We start from the raw sequence: 13802 nt of genomic DNA, 5'->3' as shown, positions 1-13802 counted from the left end.
AAATCAGAGTGCTAGGTTTGATCATAGAAAGCAAGGGTACCAACGGAGAGACAGTTCGCAACATTGAAGCCAGAGTGTCTAACACGATGCGCCTTATTAGGCGCATTACCAATAAACACAAAGGCATGTAAGAGGCCAGCATCATCCGTTTGATCCAAGCGTTTGTTCTAACTCACATCACCTATACGGCGGCGTACCACCGATGGTTCACCGCGGAAAAGTCAAAACTCAACAGCCTAGTTAGGAAAATTTACAAACAAGCGCTAGGTTTGCCTCAAAACACCAGCACCGAACTACTCCTTCAACTTGGTTTACACAATACCCTTGAGGAACTTATTGAGGCGCAACAAATCTCCCAATTCGAGCGTTTAGCCAAGACTAAGCCAGGCCGCCAGATTCTATGTAGTCTCGGTATTACTTACCACACTCAACACGGAAACAAACACGACATACCACGCACTATCCGTGCTAAGCTAACAGTACCACCCATACCAAGAAACATGCACCCTGAACACAACAAGGGCAGACGTGTCAGTAGAGCCAGGACCATGTCAAAGATGTTTGGGTGCAACCATGAGGCAGTCTTTGTCGACGCAGCACGCTACCAGGAACGTCACCACTTCGTGGCTGCTGTCGTAGACCACACACAACAATGCAAAAGCAGCGCGTCAATCATCACACGGAACGTAGAAACGGCAGAGGAAGTGGCTATCGCGATGGCCATAGCCCACACTAACGCCTCATGCGTAATCAGCGACTCGCAGACAGCCGTTCGAAACTACGCAAGCGGTAGAATCTCCCCCGAGGCATTGCGGATTCTTAATACAGGCAAAATTCACGAGGCGGACAAATACGTACACATCTTGTGGTTCCCTGCCCACACACCACTAGGTAACGCGGAGGCCAATCCGAATGAAGTGGCGCACAACGTGGCTCGAGGTCTTACGTTCCGAGTCACGTCAGACGAAGCGGCCACCCAAACGGACCTTTCTGCGCCGGTGTGGGAATGGGACGATCGGCTCACTAAATTTAATGGCATAATTCAACACTATCGACTGCAAAGGCGGGAGTACCCTCCGCCTCACTCCAAGCTAAATCGGGCCCAGTCCGTTCAGTGGCGACAGCTACAAACACGCACATACACGAACCCTGTCATCATGCACCACATATATCCTGACGTCTATAGTTCTAATCTATGCTAGTACTGTACCACCAGAGCCACTCTCGACCATATCCTATGGGAATGTCCAGCATTAGTCAGAAATTCTGGGGTCGCGGCCTCCAATGAAGACCTTCGGGCGCGTTGGCGGACAGCGCTGCTCAGTTCGGGCCTGGACAAACAACTTTGGGCGATCCAGCAGGCCAAGGAAGCTGCCGGGAGACACGGTCTCTCCGTTGGCCCCTAGGTGGGAGCCCATCCCAGCAATCTGCCGGAAATTAATAAAGTCTATCTCTCTCTCTTTTAAATGCGAAGCATTTCTTAGCGAACTTCGGCGACTTTGAGCGTGTCTGTCTGTCCGTCCGTCCGTCTGTCTGTCTGTCTGTATGACCCCTGTACCTCTGGCCGCCTACGACTTTTAGCTCTCCTGGCCGTTTCGATAATGGTGTATGCACGTCCGGCGTCCCTCCGTCATGAAAAGCGGGAGATGCAGTGTTGTCTGGGTAACGCATCGGCGGGAAATGCAGTTTGTCGCATTTCGCGCCAGTTGCCGTCGGGCCGCACCGACGGACGCTAGTCGCGCCTGGCGTCAGACTATAGAGTGTTCGCGTTTTGTTAACGTTGCGTCGCTGTGCCTAGCGTGCTCGCATGTCAGCGCTACATTGGAGTATATTGGGCCCTTCATGATGCGCTCGCGGCCGTTTTGCTAGCTCCACATATAACAAATCGGGTGTTACGTGACGTCGCTAGATGAAGAAATATATGACTGGTGCAAACATGATAATCCTGACACACTTGTCATGTAACAACATAACATCATACCACGCTCATAGCGTGCTCGAGGACGTTTCGCTAGCTCCACATATACTAAATTTGGCATCAGGTGACGTGCATAGATTACGAAAATAATCGCCACTACAAACATGATAATCATGAGACGGAAATCATGTACGGTATCGCTTACCTCCACCTCGTAATGTTGTGGTGATTTTAAAGTGACATAAAAATTTTTTATTCGTGCTTCGCATATCATCCATTCCCACTGTACGTGGGATCTGCCAATTTTTTCTAAATATATATGCCCGCGCGGCCAAGGGACGGCTTTCAGCTCTCCCATGGTAGAGTACCGAGTACTCCAAATCGTTAACCACTTTTTGTAAACTCATTTATACGGGGTACGGGGTCTGTCGGAGGTGTCTATTCTTGCCCGTGTTATATTTCCTCAGCCTTGAGACATTTTTGAGTGCTGTAGACGCGGATTCGTACGCCGTCCGGGGTCCTGCGCTTTCTGGCAGCAGTGTCGCGAAAGTCTTAACTCTTGCTGACGACATAACCCTGTACCTTTGAGATGAAAAGAGGACAGCAGCGTTCCTATATGGATGCTTTACTTTCCCCTTGGCGTCCCTACTAGCCCTGCGCTTTCTGTTGCGACTCGTATAAGGAGAAGAATCCTTCGCGCGAGCTCTTGTGTATTACTTTCTCGGCACTCGCCTGCAGCATTTGATGTCTAATGTGCATATTATCGCTTCCTGCATTTTATGCAACAACTGCTGCATTTTTTTTTGTCATGTCTAGTTGATCTGTCCTCCAGTAGATGTGCTGAGTAACCCCATTGTTAACAGGACAGCTGCTTTATTGCCCCTGTTAATTCTTCCATGCTCGCCATGCTCGCTCTTGTATATTGTGACTTGGAGCACGCACCAGGACACCTACGACAGTTCATGTGGCGCCTAAGTTGGCTTTTGCGCTTCCCACTCGTGATCATCTCGAGCAGTGGAGAGCGACTCAGTCAGCAACTTGTACGAACTGCTCTGTTTAGAAAACAAATCAGCATGTTCTGAGGCAATGTGTCATTGCTCGTATTTTCTCGAGGGCCGTGCATGCCAGATTTCGCGGCCTTGGAGGGAATCGCTTTCCTCTGGTCGTTATTCTCGACGCCGCTTCGCATGTTTTCTCATTGTTGTTGGGCCTTACTGTCTTTGGCGCAATCGCTGCGAGGCGCTCGCAGCGGGACGTCACCGTCGCACTCTCTTCCCGATCTTGGAACGGCTGTACACAGAGCTATCTGTTCTATCGAAATAACTCCTCCTTCTAGTTGAGGAGGAATTCCTTCGGCACTGGTCCTGCCCTTTTGTGTTTGTGACAGAGATGCGAAACTTGTCTTTCGGCTTACTTGTTTTTTGTAGGCTAATGTCTCGTTCGGTACCAACAGAAATGCCAAGTAAGTAAGCAAAATGTACATATTCACGTTTTATTTTTGCTTTTTCTTTACCATGTAATGTGCATACGTATACATATCTTTTTTTGTAACAAATCCATGTGCGCGCGCGCGCGCGCGCGCGCGTGTGTGTGTGTGTGTGTGTGTGTGTGTGTGTGTGTGTGTGTGTGTGTGTGTGTGTGTGTGTGTGCATGTGTGTGTGTGTGTGCGCGTGCGTGTGTGTGTGTGTGCGTGCGTGTGCGTGTGCGCACGCTCCATGTTCCATGCAATTTCATGTTTTGTGTTCAGGTAACTGAACTCTGTTTTAGCATTCAGGTAAACGAATGATATAATAAATTTTTCTAAACACAGATAGTTTCCTCACATTGCTAAGAAAGGCATAAAAACATCGTGGCAACTTCGCTCAAGTGGCGACAAGCCTGAAAGAAAAGTGCACCTGGGTGGCCTAGTTTGATTATGATGATGATGATGATGATGATGATGATGATACCTTTTTCCTTCTTTTCTTTATCATCTCTTTCTTTCTCCCTGTTTTCTATATCTCCATTTTGTATCTGCTTCTTTCTACGTGTTTTTCTCTTTCTTTGTTTCTCTTTATTTCTCTATATCTCTATTCTTTACCTGTATTTTTTGTCTTTGTTTTCTTTTTCTGTCTCTTTCTCTCGCCTGTTTTGCACTGAATCTTCCTCTCTGTGTCTTTATGTTTTTATGTCATTTCTTTTCTGTTTCTTTTTATCTCATACTTTCTCTCTTTCAAATTCGTGTTCTTTTGACATGTGCACATGATGTAAACGGGGGCTTGACCGATCCCTGTGGCATGTACCCATGCACTGGGGGAGGTTTCTGGTAGTGACGCCGCACGACCCACGGTGAGCTACAGCAGCTTCGATTGTAAAAAGCGATATAACGTTCTGCAGAACGTTCATGTCTCTGCGCAACATTATAACACTTGAAAACGAAGGCCTGCTGCACACTCGGTAATTCGTCCAGTTATGAAGTCGTGGGGCAGACGTTGTGAAACGTAACAAGCCACAGTGTGAGAGACAAGCGTCAAGGCACCTGAACGTTCTCAGGCGATTGGATTGTCGCGAGAAAACCAAACACCGTCGGCATTTCGAATTCGGCAGACATGCATGAAAATAAGTGTTAGCCTGATTTGAAAAGCGAGGCTGTTCTTTGTCGAGCCTTTTATGTCAGGCATCGTTGGTAAAGTATGTGGGCCTTGTAAACGGGTATGCGGGCTCAATCTCACCGATCACCACTGGTCCACTAAAGACAAAGGCAACAGTTCACCTATCAAACGGGTATGTGCCACAGAAAATTGTGTAGGTTGATCAGAAAGCTATCAGAATCATAAAAAAATGTATGTGTCACAAAAATTGCGTCAATTCCACAACACACAACATCCACTAAAAAAGAAGACCAACAAATGGCGCGCGCATTCCCAAAGTAACAGCACTGTCACTTGATACGTTATAAAATGCTATACCACAACCTCAAAGCTTAACGAAGAGTGTTTAATGAAGAGTTACGAAGTGTAACTTTTCGGGCTCTTTTTCTTGTTTAGACGCAATAATAACAAAAACTAACTGACGATTATGTCAAGGAAAGTATAAGGGATGTCGTTATCAGTAATTGTGATGTAAGGGTGAAGGAAAAAAAAGTGGACGAGAGGGTAACAAGGCACCGGCATGTACTAAACCTGACACTACCACATTTGAATGCACGTCTATATGTCCCTACATGAAGTGGACGGAGGGATGGCCGCCGCCGTAGCTCAGTTGGTGGAGCTTCGGCCTCGTTATTCGAATGTCGCAGTTTCGGATCCTGCATGCCGGTGGCAAGTTATCTTTTCGTCCACTTCTCTTTCTTCACGTTTACATAGCAATTACTGCTAATAACGTCCCCTACACTTTTCTTGGCATCACGGTTTTTTTTTTTTTTTGGTTCCCATTAGTAAAGAGCAGGGACACCACATATCGAAGCATCTTAAGCGGACACTTTTTTTTTGTAAACATGCGTATAAGAAGGGTATGGCCAAAATTCAATCAAACTAAACTACCACGTCAAGGCTTAACAAAGAGTGGTACAACGCATCTGAAGGGCTCGCAAACATAAATTCCCAAGCCGCACTAAGTGGACACCCCCAGCTTCGCTGTTTCATTGGTGTTCGCTGGTTGATTTTTTTTTTTACTTTATGACGTATAGCCAACAGTTCTTGGGCCATTGGTAATGAGTATCGAGGTCAGTTTGCATGTTCATTTGCGTTTTGGGAATGAGAAAAGTGAAATTGCTGAGTAAGCACTGCATAATTTTGTCGGCCTCGAAGGCTGTGGCTCGTGCTAATGATGAGAGCGATTACGAAATAGCTATACCTGTAAACTTGAAGTAGCAACAACTGATTTCGATTGACGTTTAGAAGTGAAAACACTTACGAATACCTGGCTCGACGGGCAGTCTTCGCGTATAACGCGAGTTTTCGTATGACGCTGACGCAGGAGCGGGCAGTTGTGCTTCCGGCCACCTCTGGAGGAAGTACGCTCGCGCTACTACCAGCAGGTCAAGAGATTCCTGGCCCTGCCACTGCACTTTCGCGGCGTCAGTGATGACCTGGCGGTGGAGCAGAGCCTCGTGTTCTCTGTCATCGTGGACCGCAACGCCCACCAGTTTGTGGACCTGTACAGGCGCACGCAAAGGCTCTTCGCTTCCGTTCAGGCCTCCGCAAGTCGTTTTCAGGTATAGCCTGTACGTTCGCAGCTACGGAAAGGAGCACTGCCCGTTGTAACACACAGACAGACGATTGCGCTTAAAATTGTCCATAGCAAAGAACCTACAGGATTTGCTGAGCAATCGCCTTCGACTACCCTAAATCTAAAGCAATATTTTCCGTCTCAGCCGATGTATTGACACCCCCCTTCCCCCTTCCGAAAGTGTGCTGCACCTGACCCGCTGCGGTGGTCTAGTGGCTAAGGTACTCGGCTGCTGACCACAGGTCGTGGGTTCGAATCCCGGCTGCGGCGGCTGCATTTCCGAAGGTGGCGGAAATGTTGTAGGCCCGTGTGCTCAGATTTGGGTGCACGTTAAAGAACCCCAGGTGGTCGAAATTTCCGGAGCCCTCCACTACGGCGTCTCTCATAATCATATGGTGGTTTTGGGACGTTAAGCCCCACATATCAATCAAAGTGTGCTGCACCTAACGTAACTTCACATTGCCTCCAAGATCGGCGGCAATGCAAGTTTTTTGTGCCTCGTCTGGTTTAGCACTACCTCCGTGATCGACCTACCTATCACCAAGCGACGGTATCATCAGATGGCATCTTGTGACGTCACGTCATGATGATGTGACACATTCACGAGATCCATGACGTCAAATGGCGACGCAATTAAGCAAGCGTGATTATTTCTATCACTCGCGTTGACACCGCCGACGCCGACAGTAAGCTCTCGGGTTTGATATTGCATCTAAGGCTCAAGCTTTAAAAAAAATACGCCAATCTTTCACCAATTTCCTTTCTGACTTCTCTATTTACCAAAAGGGCTTGTTTTGGGGCGTGTTGGTGTTTGCGTGGTGCAGATGACTGAGGCGCAAAAAACGTTTCGCTTCACGAAATGTTTTTTTTTGCGCATCAGTAATCTGCACCAAGTTCTCTATTTACGATGTTTTTTTTTCAGTATAGGGGAAGGAGGAATGCAATTCAGGAGAGGTTCGCAAGAAGACGCGCTAGTATTTTAACTTGACCAAGCCACATCATCGGTTAAACAAAACGAGAGCGAGGCAGTTAACTTTACGAACGAAACTCGTTATGCATTTGTTAGCTTTAGAGGTCAGAGGAAAGTAATTAACGGAAGCCTCCACCAGCATTCAGCCGCAAATGGTTCATAAAAATTAGAATGCTGCAAACATACTCCCTCCATTACTGGGTTACCCTTTACGCAACTAGTAGCTGTGGGCCGATGAGCTCCGTTGCGTACCTCCCGAGGCCCTCTGAGACATGATACAGGGGGGGGGGGGGGGAGGCAGGGGGGTTGACCCGTCGATAGTCATTTTAGGGACCTCGTGGTATACTACGGGATAGCTCAGTAACGCATGCTGTCGTGCTAGTTGGTGTGTAGTATGTGTAAAACATCGTTGGCGCAAACTTGAAAGAAGGTGAAAATAGAGACTCGGAAAAGTGCGCTTTTCCGGGTCTCTTCTTTCGTCTTCTTTCAATTTTGCGCCAACAATGTTTTACACATACTACGGGATCACTAGAATTACTCCAGCGAAGAGTCAAGTGTTTCCCATGCTTTATTTCTCAATTAACACATCAATAAAGACGTCTCTCTCTCTCTCTCTCTGTGCAGGAATGGGTAGCCCTGAGCTCGTTGGACTTACAGACCTTTGCCGAGGGTCTGTCCCCGGAGGACTGGAAGAACAGTTTTCGTACTGTCAAGGCCAAGAGCCAGGAGTTTGGAAAGGCGTTCCCGTAAGTGCACGCTTGCGAACACCCTTCATGCGTTTGATAGAACGTACTATCTGCGTTAAATGAAACCCGAATAGCGGCAAGCCTTCGCGGTGGTATAGTGCGCGCCGTCTAGTTATCCCGATTGACAGGCGTGCGCATCCCGTTCGGCAGCTCTGCGCATGTATGTGTGCCTGTCAATTGTGATCTTCCATGTGTGCCTGTCTATCGCCTGTCTTCAAACGATTATGCAATGGGCAGAGACTCATTATGAAAATTGTAGGCGCACGAATACAGTATCAAGGAGACGACACAAAGAGCGATAGTTTCGAATCATTAGCCTCTGAAAAACCACAGAGAGAGACCTCGTGCAATTACCGATTTCATAATGCCACTGTACCAACTAGGACCCAGCTTCTGAGCCCGTAACTCTGTAAGATGTTGGGATGCCAAGCTTAAGTGAGAATATTTTTCTTTATTAAACGGCAGAAAGGGGGAGATGGAAGCTCACGACGAAAAAATCCGTTACTGGTTCTAACCCCGAAGAACACAAGTCCACTTGTTGGAACGTCGGCCCGATCACGCAGCCCCTGTTTACGAATATTTTCGTAAACGGCAGCGACGGGCAAGTCGAGCGCTCCCTGCAGGAGGCCATAGACACCACGGAAGATTACCTTCGTCCCACAGGCCTGAGGTGTTCCCCAAGCAAGTCCGAGCTCCTCCTCTACCAACCCACTATGCGAGGGCCCAAGCCAAAAAACTGGCAGCCGATCTCGAAGAGTGATATCAAGCTCTACACCGGAGATGGCAGTGCAATACCCAGAGTTGACTCCATTCGGGTCCTCGGCATGACCATCGAGTCCAATGGTTCCAACGGCAAGACTATACTCAAGCTCGCCGCCAAGACGGATGACGCGGTTCGGCTGGTTCGGCGGGTGGCCAACCGCTACCAAGGCCTCAAGGAAGACAACCTAATCCGCCTGGTCAATGCCTTTGTGCTCTGCCACTTTTCATATGTCGCGGCCATGCACAATTGGCAGCGTGCCGAGCGTGAAAAGATCAACGTCTTGCTCAGAAAGATTACCAACCGGACCCTCGGTATCCCGATCAGGACGCGCACCGAGCGCCTGCTCCAGCTCGGAGTACACAATACGTTGGAGGAGACTGCCGAAGCGCAGGAGCGGGCCCAGCTCGCGCGCCTTTCGAGCTCCCAGACCGGCAGACATATACTCCGAGAGCTCGGTCACTCTCCGGCTGAAGTGGACGAGAAGATGAGACAGGTGCCCCGTGAGATTCGCGACCTCATCACCGTGGCACCGATACCGAGGAATGTCCATCCCCAGCACAATCGTGGTAGGCGACGGGCTAGAGCTCCCACTCTCCTCAAGCAGATTCACAGTGAGGAGCACGGCGTCAGCTTTGTCGACGCGGCAGCGTACCGTGGGAGCCGTGCCTTCTCCGCAGTCGTCGTCGACTCCAAACAGCAAATAACCAACTGCGCATCGGTTCACACTGACGATCCGATGATTGCCGAGCAAGTGGCCATCGCCCTGGCCATCCTGGAAGGTGAAAGGGAGGTCATCTCTAGTGACTCTAGGTCAGCTATTCGCGCTTTCGAGCGTGGTGTAATCTCCAAGAAAGCCCTGCGCGTGCTCCAGAGTGGTGGCTGCGACGGCATCAAGCACCACGCACTGATCTGGTTTCCTGCACATGTTGGACAGGTCCAAGGCGCTCCCCCCAACCTCAGCGAGTCTGCCCACGAGACCGCACGCGCGCTAACCGACCGCGCCGGTTCCGGGCAACGATTCGGGGCCAACGGGGTTGCGAAAAACGGGGACGCGCCTGCCACGTACAACGAAATAACGAAATATTTTTACCTCGCGCGGAGACTACATCCACTCCCTCATCCAAATCTTAATAGGCCACAGGCCCTTACGCTCAGACTACTGCTGACCGACACGTACCCTAACCTGAGATCCCTTCACGCTATTTATCCTGACGTGTTTCCCAATGACGCTTGCCCCGCATGTGGGGATGTATCCACGCTGGCGCACATGCTCTGGGATTGCAAGGCAATGTACACTAACCCCAACACTACATCGGTCAGGTGGGAGGCGGCCCTACGCAGCTCCCTCCTGGCCGAACAACTTTGGGCCGTCCAGCAGGCCCGCGGAGCGGCCGATAGGCTTGGCCTAACGGTCCCGACGTGGGAGTCGCCCGCTGCGCGCTGATGCGCGCCTTGCAGGACCTCAATAAAGTTTCGCAACCAACCAACTTAGCAGATACAAATTCGTAGATTTGTATATAAACAGTTTGTTCGGCGTCGCCAAACACGAAGTAATAATAAATATTGAATGTATCTCAAGGGTAGGAAATAAGTCTAAATTATACAAAGTGATGACATAGACCTATATCGCCCAATACTGTGACTTAGTTTCTAAGGTGTCGTACAGCTGATCACGCGGCAGTGGTTTTAACTTCTTGGTTGCAGCGGTTGCATTTAGATGGTGGCCGTGTGCTGAGAAAATCATGTACCGATATTAAATGTGCTTTATAAAACACTAGATATTCACAATTATTGCGGAGTCTGTCTCTACGGTTCCTTTAACAACCACGCAGTTTGTTGCGATATGTGGTTAAAGTGCGATAAAATGTGACCTAAGGCGATCTCTCGAGATAACAAATATAGATTCTCTGGCTGCCAATGGGGATCTATAAGTTATCTTCGTCACAATATTCCTCGTGTAATCTGTTTAGTTTAAAAAGTGCATTTTTGACAATTAGATTTAGGGAAGCCTGGCTTTCTGAGAGCCGTAGTATTTAGGATTTCACCTCGTTGGGGAAAGTGAATTCTTTCGATGCGCTCAGGAGCTTTCAGAAAGGAAAAAAAAAATCACCGCCTAAGCACTCCGTACAAATGATCAACCAGCGAAAGCTGAAACGCGTGGCCCCGGTGTTTAGCAGTGGGTTCAACGCGACGTGGCACTGAAGCGTTTCACAATTACTGCTTACATGTCCGGGCTTTTTAGCGAAACTGGACACCCCTTTCGCTCGGGTTTACTACAGTGTTTACTTCACATGCCACACATTGCATCTCGCATGATCACGGTCATAGAGGAATGCAATGAGCAGTTAAATGCGTTTCGCAATACGTTAATCACAGTGGTTGTTCCCGAACCACAGGTGGTCAGAGACGTCGCAGCTGAAGCCAAAGTGCTGCCGGAGAAACTCCCACCAGAAGCGGCGTTCACCCCGGCGAACGCTCCACCGCTGCCGCAGTCATCACATTGACGCCGCAACTCCGCGCTGTTGAAAGCGTCTGACATCGCGAGCCAACTCGGCGAGGAAGTCTCAGGCTAGAGAAGCTTTTGCACGCGAGCTTGGCACCACGGCTGCGTTGACGTCACTCACAACACAGTCAATGGTACGCGCCTGGGAACGACCTAGCTGATAACACAGCCAATGGAAACCACTCATGACACCGATGCCGAACGGATTTTCGTCTCTCCTAGCCGTATACAGCTTTCGCGGTAAAAAAACGAAAGCAGGAAGGTCAACTAGAAACATGCCTGGTTGCCTTCCTTATTCTGGGCGAATGACAAAAGGGGTAGAAAGATGAGAAAATGTCTTGAATTGCAATGTTATCCCTCGTGCTGGCAGCACCACCACACCGCCAGAACTCGAAGCCGCGTGGTCGAGCTATGTAGATGTAGATGTCTCGTAACTATATTGGTGTAACTAGTTGCGATATATATATATATATATATATATATATATATATATATATATATATATATATATATATATATATATATATATATATATATATATATATATATATATATATATATATATATATATATCACAACGGGAGCGTTGTCAACAAGGATAAATATGTTTATTTCCCAACAGTTTCGGGAGGGTTGAAGGGAGGACCCCTCCCGAAACTGTCGGGAAATAAATATATTTATCCTTGTTGACAACGCTCCCCTGGTGCCATATCCCATACCTTCAAGAAGACTAACTGGCCCATTGAATTATTACTCCCACTATATATATATATATATATATATATATATATATATATATATATATATATATATATATATATATTATGACGACTCGGTTGTAACGAGGTTTATTCGTCGTGAACTCGGGAACGAACAAGCGCAACGGACCCGACAAAGAAGCGCTCGTGCCAAGAAGATGATGATTGTCAGCCAGAACATATGATGATGATTGAATGCTGTTCAGATGAGGATGAAGCGCATAATAGATGCCTACACTGATTCCCCCCCCCCCCCCCCCCCCCCCCCCGTGGAAGCGGCCAGCCTGGCCGCTGGGGGCGGGTAGTCAAGGTGACGAGGAACGTCGTGTGAAAAGCTTCATGCGGGAAACGTGTACAATTTCGGTGCTGCGGTAACGGCGGTCAGTTGGCACGACAAGAGGCGTCACACGATAGTTGACAGGTGAAGTCTGCTCTAAAACAACATATGGGCCGATAAATCGAGGCTGGAACTTGTCGCAGAGACCAGGTGTGCGAATTGGTGTCAATAGCAGCACCTCGTCACCCGGTCGGAATGATACCACACGATGAGAGGTGTCGTAGACGGCCTTCCTTGCTTGTTGCGCAGCTTCCGTGTTCATACGAGCGCGCTGGCGGCACTGGGCAAGGCGAGAAATATATTCTTCGCAAGAAGATGGTGATGTAGGGCCATTGCTGGTGAAGAAGGAAACATCGATAAAGAAAGTAGGTGAACGTCCGTAAACGAGATAAAACGGTGAGTAGCCGGTTGTGCGCTGAACAGCGGTGTTGTAGGCGAAAGTGAGGAACGGTAGAAGTTTATCCCAGTTTCTGTGATCCGGTTGAATGTATACGGCGATCATGTCGGCAAGGGTTCGATGAAATCTCTCGGTCAGACCGTTTGTTTGAGGATGGTAGCTAGACGCCATTTTGTGTGTGGTACCAGAAACGCGAAGAACTTCACCTAAAAGCTGTGATAAGAACACCTTTCCACGGTCACTCAGAAGTACACGAGGAGCACCATGACGTAGTATTATGGCCTGAAGGACGAAGTCAGCAACTTCCGATGCTGAACCAGTAGCTACTGAAGTTGTCTCGGCGTAGCGTGTCATATGGTCTACGGCGGTGACTATCCATCTATTTCCAGCACCAGTAACAGGAAGGGGTCCATAAAGATCGACACCGACGACCTCAAAAGGTGTTGTAGGGCACGTCATTGGCTGTAACTGACCAGCCGGGGGAGTTGTCGGAAGTTTGCGAAGTTGGCATGGAGAGCAGGAACCCACGTACTTTGCTACGCTGGTAGAAATCCCAGGCCAATAAAAGAGGCTTCGAATGCGGTCGTAGGTTTTGTGAAAGCCTAGGTGGCCAGCAGTCAAATCGTCATGAAAGGCGTTAAGTACATGATGTTGAAGAGCGCGTGGCAGAACAGGTACCCAGCGTTGGCCGTCAGGATGATATATGTGACGATACAGCACACCGTCCTGAAACTTTAAGTGCTCGAGTTGTCGACGAAGGCGTGCATTGGGTGGACGCGTAGCTCCTGAAAGGTGGTCTATAATGCGCCGACAATACGGGTCAGCCTGCTGGCGAGAACTGAAGGGTTGTTCATCGTCGATTGGCGGTTGGTACAGCGAGGCGAGCAAGGCAACAGAAGTGGGAGTCACGTCCGCACTAGTGTCGTTGGAGGTGGCAGCTGGAGTGTCGAACGACGCCGTAGGTAGTGGGCAACGAGAAAGAGCGTCGGCGTCTTGATGTTTTTTGCCCGATTTATAAATAATATCAAACTGATACTCCTGTAGGCGTAAAATCCAACGAACCAAGCGTCCGGACAAGTTCTTCATTGTAGAAAGCCAGCATAAGGCGTGGTGGTCCGTTACGATGGTGAATTGACGGCCGTACAGATAAGGACGGAACTTTTGTATGGACCAAACCACAGCGAGGCACTCCTGCTCAGTG

The 13802-nt window shown here is 48.8% G+C and overlaps 1 protein-coding gene across 1 annotated transcript in view; it reads left to right on the top strand.

Annotated features, from left to right (window-relative positions):
- Nucleotides 1-13802, top strand: part of btv (dynein cytoplasmic heavy chain beethoven) — a 121533-nt gene that overhangs the window by 11175 nt on the left and 96556 nt on the right. The window contains exons 4-5 of the mRNA XM_075885921.1: nucleotides 5876-6113; nucleotides 7722-7843. Coding sequence (XP_075742036.1) covers nucleotides 5876-6113; nucleotides 7722-7843 — 360 coding nt within the window. The remainder of the gene's footprint in view (nucleotides 1-5875; nucleotides 6114-7721; nucleotides 7844-13802) is intronic.

The sequence above is a fragment of the Rhipicephalus microplus genome, chromosome 2, assembly GCF_043290135.1.
Source record: "Rhipicephalus microplus isolate Deutch F79 chromosome 2, USDA_Rmic, whole genome shotgun sequence".
Taxonomy (NCBI): domain Eukaryota; kingdom Metazoa; phylum Arthropoda; class Arachnida; order Ixodida; family Ixodidae; genus Rhipicephalus; species Rhipicephalus microplus.
Note: the sequence above shows the minus strand (reverse complement) of the source record. Positions and strands in the feature narration are given on the sequence as shown.